At 34.1% G+C, this 15,352-nt stretch overlaps 2 protein-coding genes across 2 annotated transcripts; one reads left to right on the top strand and one right to left on the bottom strand.

The window, feature by feature from the left end:
- The first annotated feature begins 1,307 nt into the window (after positions 1–1,307).
- LOC133635633 (uncharacterized) lies at positions 1,308–7,709 on the top strand. The gene is made up of 2 exons (XM_062028859.1): positions 1,308–1,529; positions 6,853–7,709. Exons 1-2 carry the CDS (start codon positions 1,464–1,466, stop codon positions 7,231–7,233), a joined length of 447 nt encoding a protein of 148 aa, XP_061884843.1. The 5' UTR covers positions 1,308–1,463; the 3' UTR covers positions 7,234–7,709.
- Positions 7,710–14,364: 6,655 nt separating this feature from the next.
- Positions 14,365–15,352, bottom strand: LOC133636408 (mucin-5AC-like). The gene is made up of 4 exons (XM_062030400.1): positions 15,264–15,352; positions 14,945–15,028; positions 14,715–14,807; positions 14,365–14,570 (listed from the first exon to the last, which is right to left on the bottom strand). The coding sequence occupies exons 1-4, from the start codon at positions 15,346–15,348 to the stop codon at positions 14,365–14,367; spliced, it is 468 nt and encodes a 155-aa protein (XP_061886384.1). The 5' UTR covers positions 15,349–15,352.

The following is a 15,352-nucleotide window of genomic DNA, read 5'->3' as shown; positions in this document are numbered from 1 at the left end:
TGAATTATGCACAAAGCAAACTATAACCTGCTGCCCCCAAAATGTAAAACCTAGACTTAAACATTAGACTTAGACAAACGGTATTGATCCACAAGGGAAATTGTTCCACACAGTAGCTCAATCACAAAGGATGGAAAGGGTAAGGATGGAAAGGATAATGCACACAAGGGCACAAAAAGAGGGCGAAAACAAAAGGTATAAAGTAGACTAAAAATGTACCATAGTAGCAATATAAAATATAACATATATGTAATATTTACATATTATATATACAGTATATAATATACAATGATATATTATATTATTTTATTATATTTGTATATAATACATAAACATTTTTTTAAATTATTTAATTTTTTTAGAAAGGAAGTCAAAGGAGTTACGATGATGTGCTGCCACTCTTTCAGGCGCATCAAATAAAAAAATAAAATAAAATAAAAATAAAATAAAATAAAAATAAAAATAAAAATAAAAATAAAAATAAAAATAAAAATAAAAATAAAAATAAAAACAAAAATAAAAATAAAAATAAAAATAAAAATAAAAATAAAAATAAAAATAAAAATAAAAATAAAAATAAAAATAAAAATAAAAATAAAAATAAAAATAAAAATAAATAAAACAATAATTAAAAATAAAAATAAAAATAAAATAAAATAATAAATAAATAAATAAATAAAAATAAATAAAAAAAATAAAAAATAAAAAAACCAAAAAATTTAAAAATTTAAAAATTTAAAAATTTAAAAATTTAAAAATTTAAAAATTTAAAAATTTAAAAATTTAAAAATTAAATTAAAATAAAATGGTTGTATACAAAATATAATATAATATAATAATATATCATAAAAACTGTTCTTCTCAACAAAAGAGGAGAAATATAACCTTGCCTGGAACAAAAGTTGCTCTGTTAGTGCAGCTTGGTTTGCTGGCACAGTGTCAAGAGCATGGATGAGATTCCAGGATACAGACCCCTGACAGAGCTTCACAAAACGACCTCCACAAAAGTGCGTGTTTCTATTCAAATGGTCAGAAACAAACCTCATGAGGGCCCGAAGTTGGGCCTGTGCTCACCACCCAAGGAGTGGCAGAGTCTGGAGTGGTCATGCCTGCAACATCCTTTAAGTAAGCAAGTCCCCCGAAGAATTCATCACATTATTTGTTCCTAGGAAAACAAATGATGATAAAATGAAGGTTTTTGTTTTTAAGATGTAAGATATTACTGAATAAAGAGTGATTGCACGGTGACAAAAGATCATGTGAAGCCATTCTCATTTCCATACCAGGCACAGTTCTCTTATCTCCTCTCACTTTCCAGAATACACCGCAGATCTTTTTTTTTTTTGTTCGTGTTTTATCCCGGACAACTATCTCTTATCGGCATCTGCGTGACTGGTATAAAAGGACCGGCTGAAAGTAAGGGACTCGCATTCGGCAGGAAAGGAAACCGTAAAAAGACGACTATGGAGAAAGCAACAAGGTTTGTCCTCGCTGTGTTCCTCATCGTCATGACAACGAGCTGCACTCAGGTAGGCGCACTTTGGATGTCAGGTAGACCGCGATTTTACATATATTTGTGAAGGCAGCAAGCAAACAAAAAGGGTCATGTTAGATTCAGCTGGTGTTTATTCCTCACTCCTGACACTGGCAAGAATTAAAATATTTGTGATTTTTTATTTATATAAAAATACTAGGTCTGTCAAAGTCAATGCAATAATAACAAGTTAGCAAAAGGTATCTATTTATTTTCCCCTGACTACTTTTTAACACCATTCTTAAAGGCTTTTTGAGGTTGTTTTTGAACGTGCTGTTGCTTATTTGGGCTTGCTTTCCTGTCTCCACAAGCAAAACATGACTGCGCCTGTGGGTGTTTTTTCTATGACTGCACCATTGTTTCTTGTATCAATTAATCTATTCCAGGGGTGTCAAAAGTGTGGCCTAGGGGCCATTTGCGGCCCGCAGCTCAGGTTTTTTTTTTTGTCTACATAAAATCAAACAAAAAACAACAAATAAAATGTGAGAAAAATTATCAAAATATTACTAATAATTAATACACTTTGTCACCTATAACACGAAGCAGACTCAATGTTTTGTTTGTAAATTAATGTCAGTTTTTAGCTTGGTTTTTTTTACAAAATAAAATATCAAAATGGCTCCCGCATGCTTTGACTTTTCCAACCCTTTGTGGAAAAAGTTTGGACACCCCTGATCTATTTGAATTATTTAGCTTATCTGTAGATTTTTTTTTTCCATTTACCTGTTTTTTAGTCTACTTGTAGAACACATTTTAGAAATTAATTCGAATTTGCAGTGTTGATATAGCGCCCTTCTCTGGTTATCGCGTACCCCAAACATACTCACGCAAATGATGCATGTGCAACTGCGCCGGTGTTGCACCGTGACGAGACAGAAGGAGAATTAGTGGGAAAAAAATAAAATGAAATATATAGTTTAAAATATGTTTTTTATAATGGGATAAAGTGAGAGAACTAAAGAACTGGATCTAGACCCCCGGGGGGAAATGTCTTGCGTCTGTGTGAGTGCGCGTGTGTCTGTGTGTGTCCATTTTGTGTTGAACTGTTAAAAACAGCATCATGTTTAATAAACAAGCATTTGTATATTAAAGATTAAAAGAAGTGTATCTGCTATTAATCACCATTAATTATGAGTCACCTGTGTACAAAATGTGATTAATCAGCATTAAATATTTTAATTGACAGCCCTAAAAAAATAATTATCTATACATATATATGTATATATACTACATATAATACATATATATATATATATATATATATTATATATGTATATATGTGTATGTATGTGTACATATATACACATTCATACAAGCGGTAGAAAATGGATGGATGGAGGTGTATATATATATATATATATATATATATATATATATATATATATATATATATATATATATATATATATATATATTTATATATACATACATACATACATATACATACATATGGATGTGTATATATGTATATATGTCCGATACATACACATATATACATACATACACTACCGTTCAAAAGTTTGGGGTCACCCAAACAATTTTGTGGAATAGCCTTAATTTCTAAGAACAAGAATAGACTGTCGAGTTTCAGATGAAAGTTCTCTTTTTCTGGCCATTTTGAGCGTTTAATTGACCCCACAAATGTGATGCTCCAGAAACTCAATCTGCTCAAAGGAACGTCAGTTTTGTAGCTTCTGTAACGAGCTAAACTGTTTTCAGATGTGTGAACATGATTGCACAAGGGTTTTCTAATCATCAATTAGCCTTCTGAGCCAATGAGCAAACACATTGTACCATTAGAACACTGGAGTGATAGTTGCTGGAAATGGGCCTCTATACACCTATGTAGATATTGCACCAAAAACCAGACATTTGCAGCTAGAATAGTCATTTACCACATTAGCAATGTATAGAGTGTATTTCTTTAAAGTTAAGACTAGTTTAAAGTTATCTTCATTGAAAAGTACAGTGCTTTTCCTTCAAAAATAAGGACATTTCAATGTGACCCCAAACTTTTGAACGGTAGTGTGTATATATATATATAAATTACATATATATATATATATATATAAATTACATATATATATATATATATATAAATTACATATATATATATATATATATATATATATATATATATATATATATATACATATATACATATATATATATATATATATATATATATATATATATATATATATATATATATATATATATATATATATATATATATATATATATATATAAATTACATATATACATATATATTATATATATATATTCAAGTCAGCATCTCTAGCAAGTCTTCATGTTTGTCACCTACCAATCCCAATCAATGTATTTTAAGCAAAAACTTCACTGTTATGCGACATAAACCAATGCAAGTTTACAGAGCACATAGAGTATGTGTGTGTGTGTGTGTGTGTGTGTGTGTGTGTGTGTGTGTGTGTGTGTGTGTTCCTGTATTTCTACCCTTCTTGAGACATCAACAAGGAAAAGTTCCATATGAGGAGGTGTGAAGAAGTTAGGGCATAAATCATGGTCCCAATACGGAAAACCATTGCATATAATAGAGAATGTCTCATTTGCACCCCCTGGTGGGGAAATCTATCAAAATGAGAGTGGTCCCAAAAAGGAGGGATTCTTCAACTTGACTGTGTGTCGGTTTTAAAAGGTCAACATATGAAATACCAAGTGTGTACAAATGTGAAGTGCTCCCCCTCTGGCCAACATGTGTAATAACAAGTGTGTGTAAGAAATTGAAATGCGCCCCCTTTGGCCAAAATGAATTAAAAAAATAAATATGTATATTGAGACATACTGTAATAACTTGAAGTAAATAATGAAGATTAAAAATCAATTATAAACAAAAAATTCAACAACAACAAAAAACTAAAAGCTTACCATTTGTATATAGTACGTATATATAATTAACGTTGTAAATACAAATCTTTATATCTCTAGAAAGGGTGGTCCTTAATGAGGTGGGCATTTTTCGGAGGTCTCAAGAAGGTAAGAAATACAAGAATGTGTGTGTGTGTGTGTGTGTGTGTGTGTGTGTGTGTGTGTGTGTGTGTGTGTGTGTGTGTGTGTGTGTGTGTGTGTGTGTGTGTGCGCGTGTGTGTGTGTAATGCCTTTACCGATCATGCACAGCAACATGCAAAGCATGGTTAATGTGTTCATTTTTAATGTATTCACCCGGAACAAGCAGGTGTTTGACCTTTGAATGATACACCATTTTACCATGGATGAATGATTTGCCTGTGCAGCAAACAGCGATCCACTATTCTGCAGCCTCGCTTTATCTGACAGCGTAATGGGGCCCGGAAACGTCACATGATAAGTAAGATGGAGAAACAAAGTGTGCTGGTGAGACCCGTACAGGAGCTTTGTTCAAGACAAAGTTAACAATGCTCAGTAAGGACAAGCTGTTCATCTAATAATACTGTGATTACTGCACTGTGCTTTGCAGTGGTGTAGAACTATACAGAGGGTTGTTTCCATCTAATATTAGTAAACATAACTATAAGTAAGGGGTGGTAGGAAGGAAGTCATCCAGAAACTACTTATTCCATCACAGTCACACATTAGCGACTAAAATAACTGGTTTTCAGCAGGGCCGCCCCTCCTTATACACAGATTACGCACTCTACTGTAAATGTATTCCTTGCCCCTTCCTGCTCTGTCACTGATAAGGAAATAATAGCAAAGCTTTCCTCATGGTCCCACTGGCTCCTGAAGCGAATATGTCAGCGCCTGTCTTGAAAGATAGTGGTACTTGTAATTTTTTGTAAACTAATATTTATTGAACAATTATATTCCCATTAATTTGTAAATTAATTTTTTTATAAATACATTTTTACAAAAAAAATACAATTCAATTTGAGGTTGATTACAAAAGTATAAAAAAACATTTCACATAAATAAAAGTTGAATCCATGTCGAAGTTTAGTTGGTTTGTAATTTTTTGTAAACTAATATTTATTGAACAATTATATTCCCATTAATTTGTAAATTATTTTTTTTTATAAATTAATTTTTACAAAATAAATACAATTAAATTTGAGGTTGATTAAAAAAGTATAAAAAATATTTCACATAAATAAAAGCTGAATTTATGTCGAAGTTTAGTTGGTTTGTAATTTTTTGTAAAAATTGTAAAACTAATATTTATTGAACAATTATATTCCCATTAATTTGTTCAAGTACAAAATAAAAACTATTAAATCTGAGGTTGATTACAAAAGTATAAAAAATATTTCACATGAATAAAAGTTGAATCAATGTCGGAGTTTATTTAGTTTGTAATTTTTTTGTAAAGATTTTAATTTGGACCAAAACTAATAATTATTGAACAATTTATTCCCATTAATTTGTTCAAGTACAAAATAAATCAAATGAAATCTGAGGTTGATTACAAAAGTATAAAAAATATTTCACATGAATAAAAGTTGAATCCATGTCGGAGTTTAGTTGGTTTGTAATTTTTTGTAAAAAATTGTAATTTGCACCAAAACTAATATTTATTGAACAATTATATTCCCATTAATTTGTTCAAGTACAAAACTAAATCAAATTAAATCTGAGGTTGATTACAAAAGTAGAAAAAATATTTTACATAAATTAAAGTCGAATCCATGTCGGAATTTAGTTGATTTGTAATTTTTTGTAAAAAAATGTATTTGCACCAAAACTAATATTTATTGAACAATTATATTCCCATTAATTTGTTCAAGTACAAAATAAATACAATTAAATCTGAGGTTGATTACCAAAGTATAAAAAATATTTCACATAAATAAAAGTTGAATCCGTGTCGGAGTTTATTTAGTTTGGAATTTTTTTGTAAAAAAATTATTTTTATCACCAAAACTAATATTTATTGAACAATTATATCCCCATTAATTTTTTCAAGTACAAAACTAAATCAAATTAAATCTGAGGTTGATTACAAAAGTATGAAAAATATTTCACATAAATAAAAGTTGAATCCATGTCAGAGTTTGGTTGAGATTGAACCAAAAACAGAGGGAAATTCCTCTAAAGCGTCTCAAAAGTTACAATTAATAAACAGCTTATTTTTACACCTGGATGACAGCTCAGCATGCAAAACATTTTATTGACTTTTTGACCCTAAAACGATTAATTTTGTGTTTGAAAATGGTATAATCAACCATTTTTCACCGCAAAATGAGTCGGTGTTGGATAGACAGGAAGTGTGTGCACCGTCTGTTGACTGACAAAAGCTCTTTATTTCTGCACACTGTTATTCTATTCGTTCTATTCAAATGGACTGAAACGTGATTCTTTTGCAGGGTCAAATGGTCACGGCATGCACTTCCTGCACAGGCGGATCAGGCACGAGCCAGGTCACCCAAAATCCTGCTTCCAGCACAAATCCAGTGATCACATCCAGGACCACTGGTGCAAACGACAACAGTGGTGATGCATCGACCTCGGGGTCTCCGATTCCCCCATCGTCCACCCCGGTGTTCACCCCCACCGTGTCAGGTCGACCCGCGGCATCTCCCGGGAACACTCCGAGCCCAGGGGAGACGCCGTCCACCTCTGAGCCGTCCCCGAGTGGGACTAACTCTCCCGGAGCCACAACATTAAAAGCGGGGACATGTTGTTTGTTTTGGTCCTGCGGTCCAATGCTGCTGTCTGTCATTTCAACTCTCATCTGGAATGCATAAACCACCTTAACTGCTAGTTAAGGGATTCTTATGGCCCTATTCCTGGGTGAATCTCGCGTAAGGGGGAGAGGGGTCGGTTAATCATTTTGTAATGCTGAAAATGATAGAAAGCACCACTCTATATAGCAACTGACACACTACTGCCACCTGGCGGCCTAAGTTGATAGTACACCCCCCCCCCGATTCGTCACGTTTCATGTGTCAGGTAAACCGTGACGAATGGGGCCATATGAATCCCCTTCCTACTGTATGATCTTATTGTGAAAAAAATATTATTTATTAAGTAAAAGGTTATTTTCCGATTCAAATATGGTGGCGAATTAACTGATAATTTTTGCATTATTGTCGTTGAAAAAACAACGTTGATTTAATTAAACTGATTCCAGTCCATATAATATTTATGTACATGTTGACATCCTGATCATCACCAAGTGTTTATGAGTGTGGTAATTTTGACACAGGTGTTGTTTTAATTATTGGAGTTTCAAGCAATTTCACAATAAAACGTTGTGTTGTGTGTTTGTATTGGCCTCATTGTTGGATCATGTACTGAATGACTAGATTAGTTGTTTGTTTTAATTAGTTCTATCAAAAGATCCAGTTTTAAAATCATATTAATTACATTTTTGAATTTCGACTAATCACGATTAATCGAAGTAAAGTACTTGCTTGCGTAATTTATATATAATATTTGGACAGAAATGCAAATTTTATCATCAAAATTTAATACGGGAACCAACTTTAAATGTTTTAGTTGAATGTCATTTATTTATTTAAAACTGTGTTTTTTCCCAATGACCCTAATTATAGAGGTTAATTTGTGTCTTTATTACAAAAGTTTTTTGTTAGTTTTTTACACTTAATTAATGTAACTGATTTTTTTGTGTTTACATTTTGTAAACACAATTTCTTTTCAAATTATGCTGACAATTTCATTAAAAAAAAATCCATTAGCAAAACGTGTGTGTTTAAAAATGCAGTTTTAAAATTCAGTGTATAAAAATAATTTTTTCTAAATCGGTGTTTTAGAATTCAGTGTATACGAATTTGGTGTATAAAAATTCACCGTTTTAGTGTATATTATAAATTAGTGTGTAAAATTCAGTGTATAGGATTTTAGTGTGTAAAAATTCAGTGTTTTAAAATTCAGTGTATAAGAATTGACTGTGTAAAAATTCAGTGTATAAGAATTTAGTTTGTAAAAATTCAGTGTTTTAAAAATTCAGTGTATAAAAATTTAGGGTGTAAACATTCAGTGTTTTAAAATTCAGTGTATAATAATTTTGTGTGTAAAATTCAATGTTTTAAATTTAAGTGTATAAGAATTTTGTGTGTAAAAATTCAGTGTTTTAAAATTCATTGTATGAGAATTTAGTGTGCAAAATTCAGTGTTTTAAAATTAAGTGTCTGAGAATTTATTGTGCAAAATTCAGTGTTTTAAAATTCAGTGTATAAGAATTTAGTGTGTAAAAATTCAGTGTTTTAAAATTCAGTGTATAAGAATTTAGTGTGTCAAATTCAGTGTTTTAAATTTAAATGTATAAGAATTTTGTGTGTAAAAATTCAGTGTTTTAAAATTAATTGTAAGAGAATTTAGTGTGTAAAATTCAGTGTTTTAAAATTAAGTGTCTGAGAATTTATTGTGTAAAATTCAGTGTTTTAAAATTCAGTGTATAAAAATATATATTTTTTAAATCAGTGTTTTAGAATTCAGTGAATAAGAATTTGGTGTATAAAAATTCAGTGTATAAGAATTTAGTGTCAAATTTAGTGTATAAAATAAAAAAAATTAAAATCAGTGTTTTAAAATTCAGTATATAAGAATTTAGTGTGTAAAAATTCAGTGTTTTTAAAATATCTTTTTTAAAGAAATCAATGTTTTAAAATTCAGTGTATAAAAATATATTTTTTTAAAGAAATCAGTGTTTTAAAATTCAGTGTCTAAGAATTTAATGTATAAAAATTCATCCATCCATCCTTTTTCTACTGCTTGTCCCTTTCGGGGTGGCGGGGGGTGCTGGAGCCTATCCCAGCTGCACTCAGTGTTTTAAAATTCAGTGTAAAAAAAAGAGTGATGAAAAATTCAGTGCAGAAAAAAATTGCTGCTTGAAAAACGCGAGACCCACTTCCAGTAAATTAGGACTGAAGCAATCGATCCAGTCTCAGAACCAACCATTGAGGTGTCAAGTTTGTAAAAAAAAAATTAAGTTTCCAAATTTTAAACACAAACAATTCAGTTACATTAATTCAGTGCCCAAAAAGCTTTCGTAATAAAGACACCAATTAACCTCCACATTAGATTTAACCCATCAACATAACAAAGAAATAACATATTTTTTAGGGATGTTCCCCTCAGGGTTTTATGCTTCTGATTTCGAGACTGAGGTAATTATTTCTCACTTCGTGGCACTGAATAATATTATTTTTCTAAAGTTTTTTTTGCATCCACCTGCTTTAGCCATAGAGTTTTGCATTTGCGGTCCATGACTCAGATGGTGCTGAGTTACTGTATGGAAACTGGTCTCAGGTGCACAACCGAAAGGACACCTTTGGAAAAAGGTAGCAGGGAGCATTTTTGGAGCACCGCCATATTTTTATCCTCCAGTTTATCTTTGAAAGCTATGGACGGCCCGCGGAAAACAAGAGTAAAGTTTGCGAGGGTGAAACAAGACGCCTGCCGTCTTTTCAAGAGGAAATCTTCTTTCAGCATGAAATATCTCATCCTAGCTTTCTTGTCACTGGCAGTCCTGGAATTGGTCTTTGTTCAGGTAAAACGTCTGATGGGTAAAGGAAAGAGGCTTGGTATTTAGTATAGTATTATGTATACCGTATTTTCCGGACCATAGGGCGCCCTTGATTATGAGGCGCACTGCCGATGAGTGGGTCTAATCTGGTCTATTTTCATACAAATGGCGCACCGGATTATAAATCGCATTAAAAGGGGTCATATTATGATTTATTTTCTAGCGTCTTTTCCCCGTCATCTTTGTTGTAGCGGTGTAGCGTGCAAGGACGGGAGTGGAAGAAGTGTCAAAAGATGGCGCTAACTGTTTTAATGACCTTCAGACTTTACTTCAATCAATAACGGAGCAGCATCTCCTCATCCGTGGCTCACTAGTGCAACAACAACGCCAGAAATGTGTCCCGTGAAAAACCGTCTAAAGTTCCTTGGGTGAATAATGTAAACTCACTACACCGGTATGTTTTTAGCGCTTCCATGGTGAGTTTACTGACAGATATAAGTAAGAACTTTACACTACTTTATATTAGAAATGGCAACAGCGGAGGATTAATGTCCCATAACAAGAAGAGAGAGAAAAAGACGACGCTTATCGACTACGGTGTCAGCACTGACTATAAAGGCGAACACGCGCAATTTTTCAGGATTTATGCAGATCCCAAATACAGATCAGCAGGTACCAGAAGGTAAGAAAAGTTGCTTTAGCACAATATTGCAAAACAAAATGCCAGATAATACGTCTTACCTTATACACACACCATAATAATACTCCTACGTTGAAGCACAGTACAATCCATCAAGCGGTGTGGCTTCATAGCTTACCGAAGTCGTACTAAAACATTTTGATGGATTTTTGAGCGCCGTGTGTAATGTTCTATATTTTCAATGGAACATATAACATTTTGGTGTAGTTTACTTGAGTCATATTGCAGTCTACACATATCTCTTATGTGTGACTGCCATCATATTGCAGTCTACACGTATCTTTACACATATGTCTTATGTGTGACTGCCATCATAATGCAGTCTACACGTATCTCTACACATATCTCTTATGTGTGACTGCCATCATATTGCAGTCTACACATATGTCTTATGTGTGACTGCCATCATATTGCAATCTACACGTATCTCTTATATGTGACTGCCATCATATTGCAGTCTACACGTATCTCTACACATATCTCTTATGTGTGACTGCCATCATATTGCAGTCTACACGTATCTCTACACATATCTCTTATGTGTGACTGCCATCATATTGCAGTCTACACGTATCTCTTATGTGACTGCCATCATATTGCAGTCTACACGTATTTTTATGTGTGACTGCCATCATATTGCAGTCTACACGTATCTCTACACATATCTCTTATGTGTGACTGAGTCATATTGCAGTCTACACGTATCTCTTATGTGTGACTGCCATCTTATTGCAGTCTACACGTATCTCTTATGTGTGACTGCCATCATATTGCAGTCTACACGTATCTCTTATGTGTGACTGCCATCATATTGCAGTCTACACGTATCTCTTATGTGTGACTGCCATCATATTACAGTCTACACGTATCTCTACACATATCTCTTATGTGTGACTGCGTCACATTGCAGTCTACACGTATCTCTTATGTGTGACCGCCATCCACTGGTCACACTTGTCATTGCACCATGTACCAAATAAAATAGCTTCCAGGTCGGTAAGCACAACCAAAACTATCCCGTACATTAGGTGCACCGGATTACAAGGCGCACTGTCGAGATTTGAGAAAATGAGAGGATTTTAAGTGCGCATTATAGTCCGAAAAATACCTTGTATCCTTCTAAATCCCTGCAGTGGACATTTGCGTTTTACATTAAAAAGGCTTTTTTTCCCCCGATATTTGTAACTCTGACAACATACCCCCCCCGACAAAGTCCACTGCAGAGAAGGTTGGTTCTCATAAGGATATGTTGAGAAAACTACAACTCTGTGCAGGAACATCATTATCACATGCTTTTTTCTCATGTCTTTCCCAACGCACAGGCTCTCACACAAGTTGTGATGCCTCTGATGAGTGACACAATGAACATAAGCCAGCCTTCCAATGAGACTACCACCACCACCCCTTCACAGGTTTCAAGTACCCGTATACCCATGATCCTGCTTGGGACCACCACCACCACCACCTCTTCACAGGTTTCAAGTACTCGTATACCCGTGATCCTGCCTGGGAACACCACCACCACCACCCCTTCAAAGGTTTCAAGTACCCATGTACCCGTGACCCTGCCTGGGACCACCACCAAGGGGTCAACCACCACAAACAACGGACAAAGTCAACCCTCTTTCTCAACCAGTCTGTTTGTTGTTCTGTTTGCATTACCATCATTTTGGCGCTGATTCGCCCCTTCAATTCCAAAATTTCAACATCAATGATTACATTTTTTTTTTAAATATATATACATATATATATTAAGGATTTTTTTTCAAAATCTAGAAAAATCTCACACCCAAATGTTATTGGATTTATGTTTTATTTGGGATATACTATGATTTCCAAATCCTTTTCAACTTATATTCAATTGAATAGACTTAGACGAACTTTAATGACCCACAAGGGAAATTGTTCCACATAGAATGTGGAATTGTTCCACATAGGAATAGACTGCAAAGACAAGATATTTAATGTTCGAACTGGAAAACTTTATGTTATTTTTTTGCAAATATTAGCTCATTTGGAACTTGATGCCTGCAACATGTTTCAAGAAAGCTGGCACAAGTGGCAAAAAAGACTGAGAAAGTTGAGGAATGCTCATCAAACACTTATTTGGAACATCCCACAAGTGAACAGGCTAATTAAGAACAGGTGGGTGCCATGATTGGGTATAAAAGCGGCTTCCATGGATTGCTCAGTCATTCACAAACAAGGATGTCACCACTTTGTAAACAAATGCGTGAGCAAATTGTGGAACGGTTTAAGAACATTTCTCAACCAGCTATTGCAAGGAATTTAGGGATTTCACCATCTAAGGTCTGAAATATCATAAAAAGGTTCAGAGAATCTGGAGAAATCACTGCACGTAAGCGATGATATTACGGACCTTCGATCCCTCAGGCGGTACTGCATCACAAAGCGACATCAGCGTGTAAATGATATCACCACATGGGCTCAGGAACACTTCAGAAAACCACTGTCAGTAACTACAGTTGGTCGCTACATCTGTAAGTACAAGTTAAAACTCTACTATGCAAAGCCAAAGCCAATTATCAACAACACCCAGAAACGCCCCCGGCTTCTGTGAGCCCGAGCTCATCTAAGATGGACTGATGCAAAGTGGAAAAGTGTTCCGTGGTCTGACGAGTCCACATTTCAAATTGTTTTTGGAAACTGTGGACGTCTTTCTCAACCAGTCTGTTTGTTGTTCTGTTTGCGTTACGAGCATTTTGGCGCTGATTCGCCCCTTCATGAGTTTCCGGACTTCAATTACGAAATTTCAATATCAATGATTAAAAAAAATATTTTAAAAAATATATATATTTTAAGGATTTTTTTCTTTATCTAGAAAAATCTCACACAAGAATGTCATTGGATGTATATGTTTAATTTGGAATAAATGCATGTAATACCAGTTGATGGTCAATGTGTGTGCCATATAAGAACATTTAATAAACATTATTACTGTTTGAGAAATATATACACCAGTGATTCTCAAACTAATGGTACTCAGGCTCAGTGCCGGCCCAAGCCTCCATGGGGCCCTAAGCAAAATTTGATTTTGGGGCCCTCTATTTTTGCCAATAATATTGATTGTTGATCATTCACACACCTACTATAAACTCATTGCGGCTCTGGCAGTGTTGTTTACATTATCCTATTGTCAGCCTGGTATGTCTTTACAAATGACATGTCATTTATAAAGATATGGGGGTGGCCCAGTTAAGAACATAAATAATACCAATGAATGAATGAATGATGTCCAGAGTGCCACATATAGTTCCTAATCTTAAAATGTAGAAAACATTCAGCTACAAGAGTGGCCTGGGGTTGAACAGTCCAAGTGATAAAGCTTTGTATTTACAGTAAAAGTGTCATCTTGTCTCACCAGTCTTGTACATATTAGTCTTTAATTACTAGTTTATATTTTTAGTTAATTGTTCATATTTAATGTTTACTTTGTACAAAGAGAGCGCAGTCTACTGAAGTTAAATTCCATATGTGTTAAACATAACTGGACAATAAAGCTGATTCTGATTCACTTTATTATTGCACCTATGTTGACCCAATCCCGCTGTCCCTCGGCTGCCAGTTTTAAGGACTTTTTGGAAAATAATTTGCAGCAAAAGCAATAGACTGCATCTTTACTTCTTGAATAAGTCAGCCAGCTACGCTTGACTTTTTCCCCATTGACTAGCTGTCTGTAGGTATAATGATAATGAAAACTTCGGCCATCATGCCGTTTGGGGAATGAAAAGTTCTCCTTAATATAGACAGTGGTCCTCTGATCACCTGCTCAGTCCTGTCTGAATCTGAGAGGAAAGAAGGCCACTCAGCTGGGTCAACTGGCAGAGCTGATGATGGTCCATGGTGTGAAGATGACGTTGTGGTGGAAGTTGCTGAGGAAGTGACCAAAGAAAGACAATGACTAAAAAAGAAGGACCTATAAGGTCATTAAATTGCACTGTTGGACATAATTATTAATCTCAGAATGTTCTGCAGTACAATGAGCAATTATAAAGGGTGTTTTGCAGTTAACTTACTAGATAAATCAGCTGTGGTTTCAGACATGGAGGGGACAGTGGGCACAGAGGATGGAGGTGTGTGAGAGAGCACTGTAGAGGATGGAGATGGACCTAAGATGAAATACATACATACATACATATAGGCACACATATTAATGAGATACTTTGACTATATTAATTTCCCTTCAGGTGTAATGTTTATACCAAGAAATTAAATGTATACTGTATGGTGACAGTCTTTTCCTCACCTGATTCATCACTCACAGTTGAGCCTGAGGATGTGGACTGGCTCTGGGCTGATTCTGTGCCTCCAAAGTATTTTAACAATGCTCCTGGGGAAGTTTCACATAACTTATGAGTTGATGTAAAAAATAATGTTTATTTTACTCACATAAATTACCGTGCTCTGCTGCAAACAATTTGTGCAAACAACATATCTCACTAGTAACCTGATGCTAAAAACATATTGCTAGCACCGCGCTAGCTAGCTAACGTCACCTAGCTAAAGCTAATTACAGCTACAAATCTCTTTGACAAACTTTTTATTACCAAGTCATGCAAACATACCTTTATCATGGCATTTTTTCTCCTCTTCCACTTTCTTCTTCTTCCTTTTTTCTGCACCTGAAGGATATGTACTTTTTTGTGACATTGTT

Source organism: Entelurus aequoreus, linkage group LG20 (assembly GCF_033978785.1).
Source record: "Entelurus aequoreus isolate RoL-2023_Sb linkage group LG20, RoL_Eaeq_v1.1, whole genome shotgun sequence".
Taxonomy (NCBI): Eukaryota; Metazoa; Chordata; class Actinopteri; order Syngnathiformes; family Syngnathidae; genus Entelurus; species Entelurus aequoreus.
The sequence above is the reverse complement of the archived record's forward strand: the minus strand, read 5'-3'. Positions and strand labels throughout refer to the sequence as shown.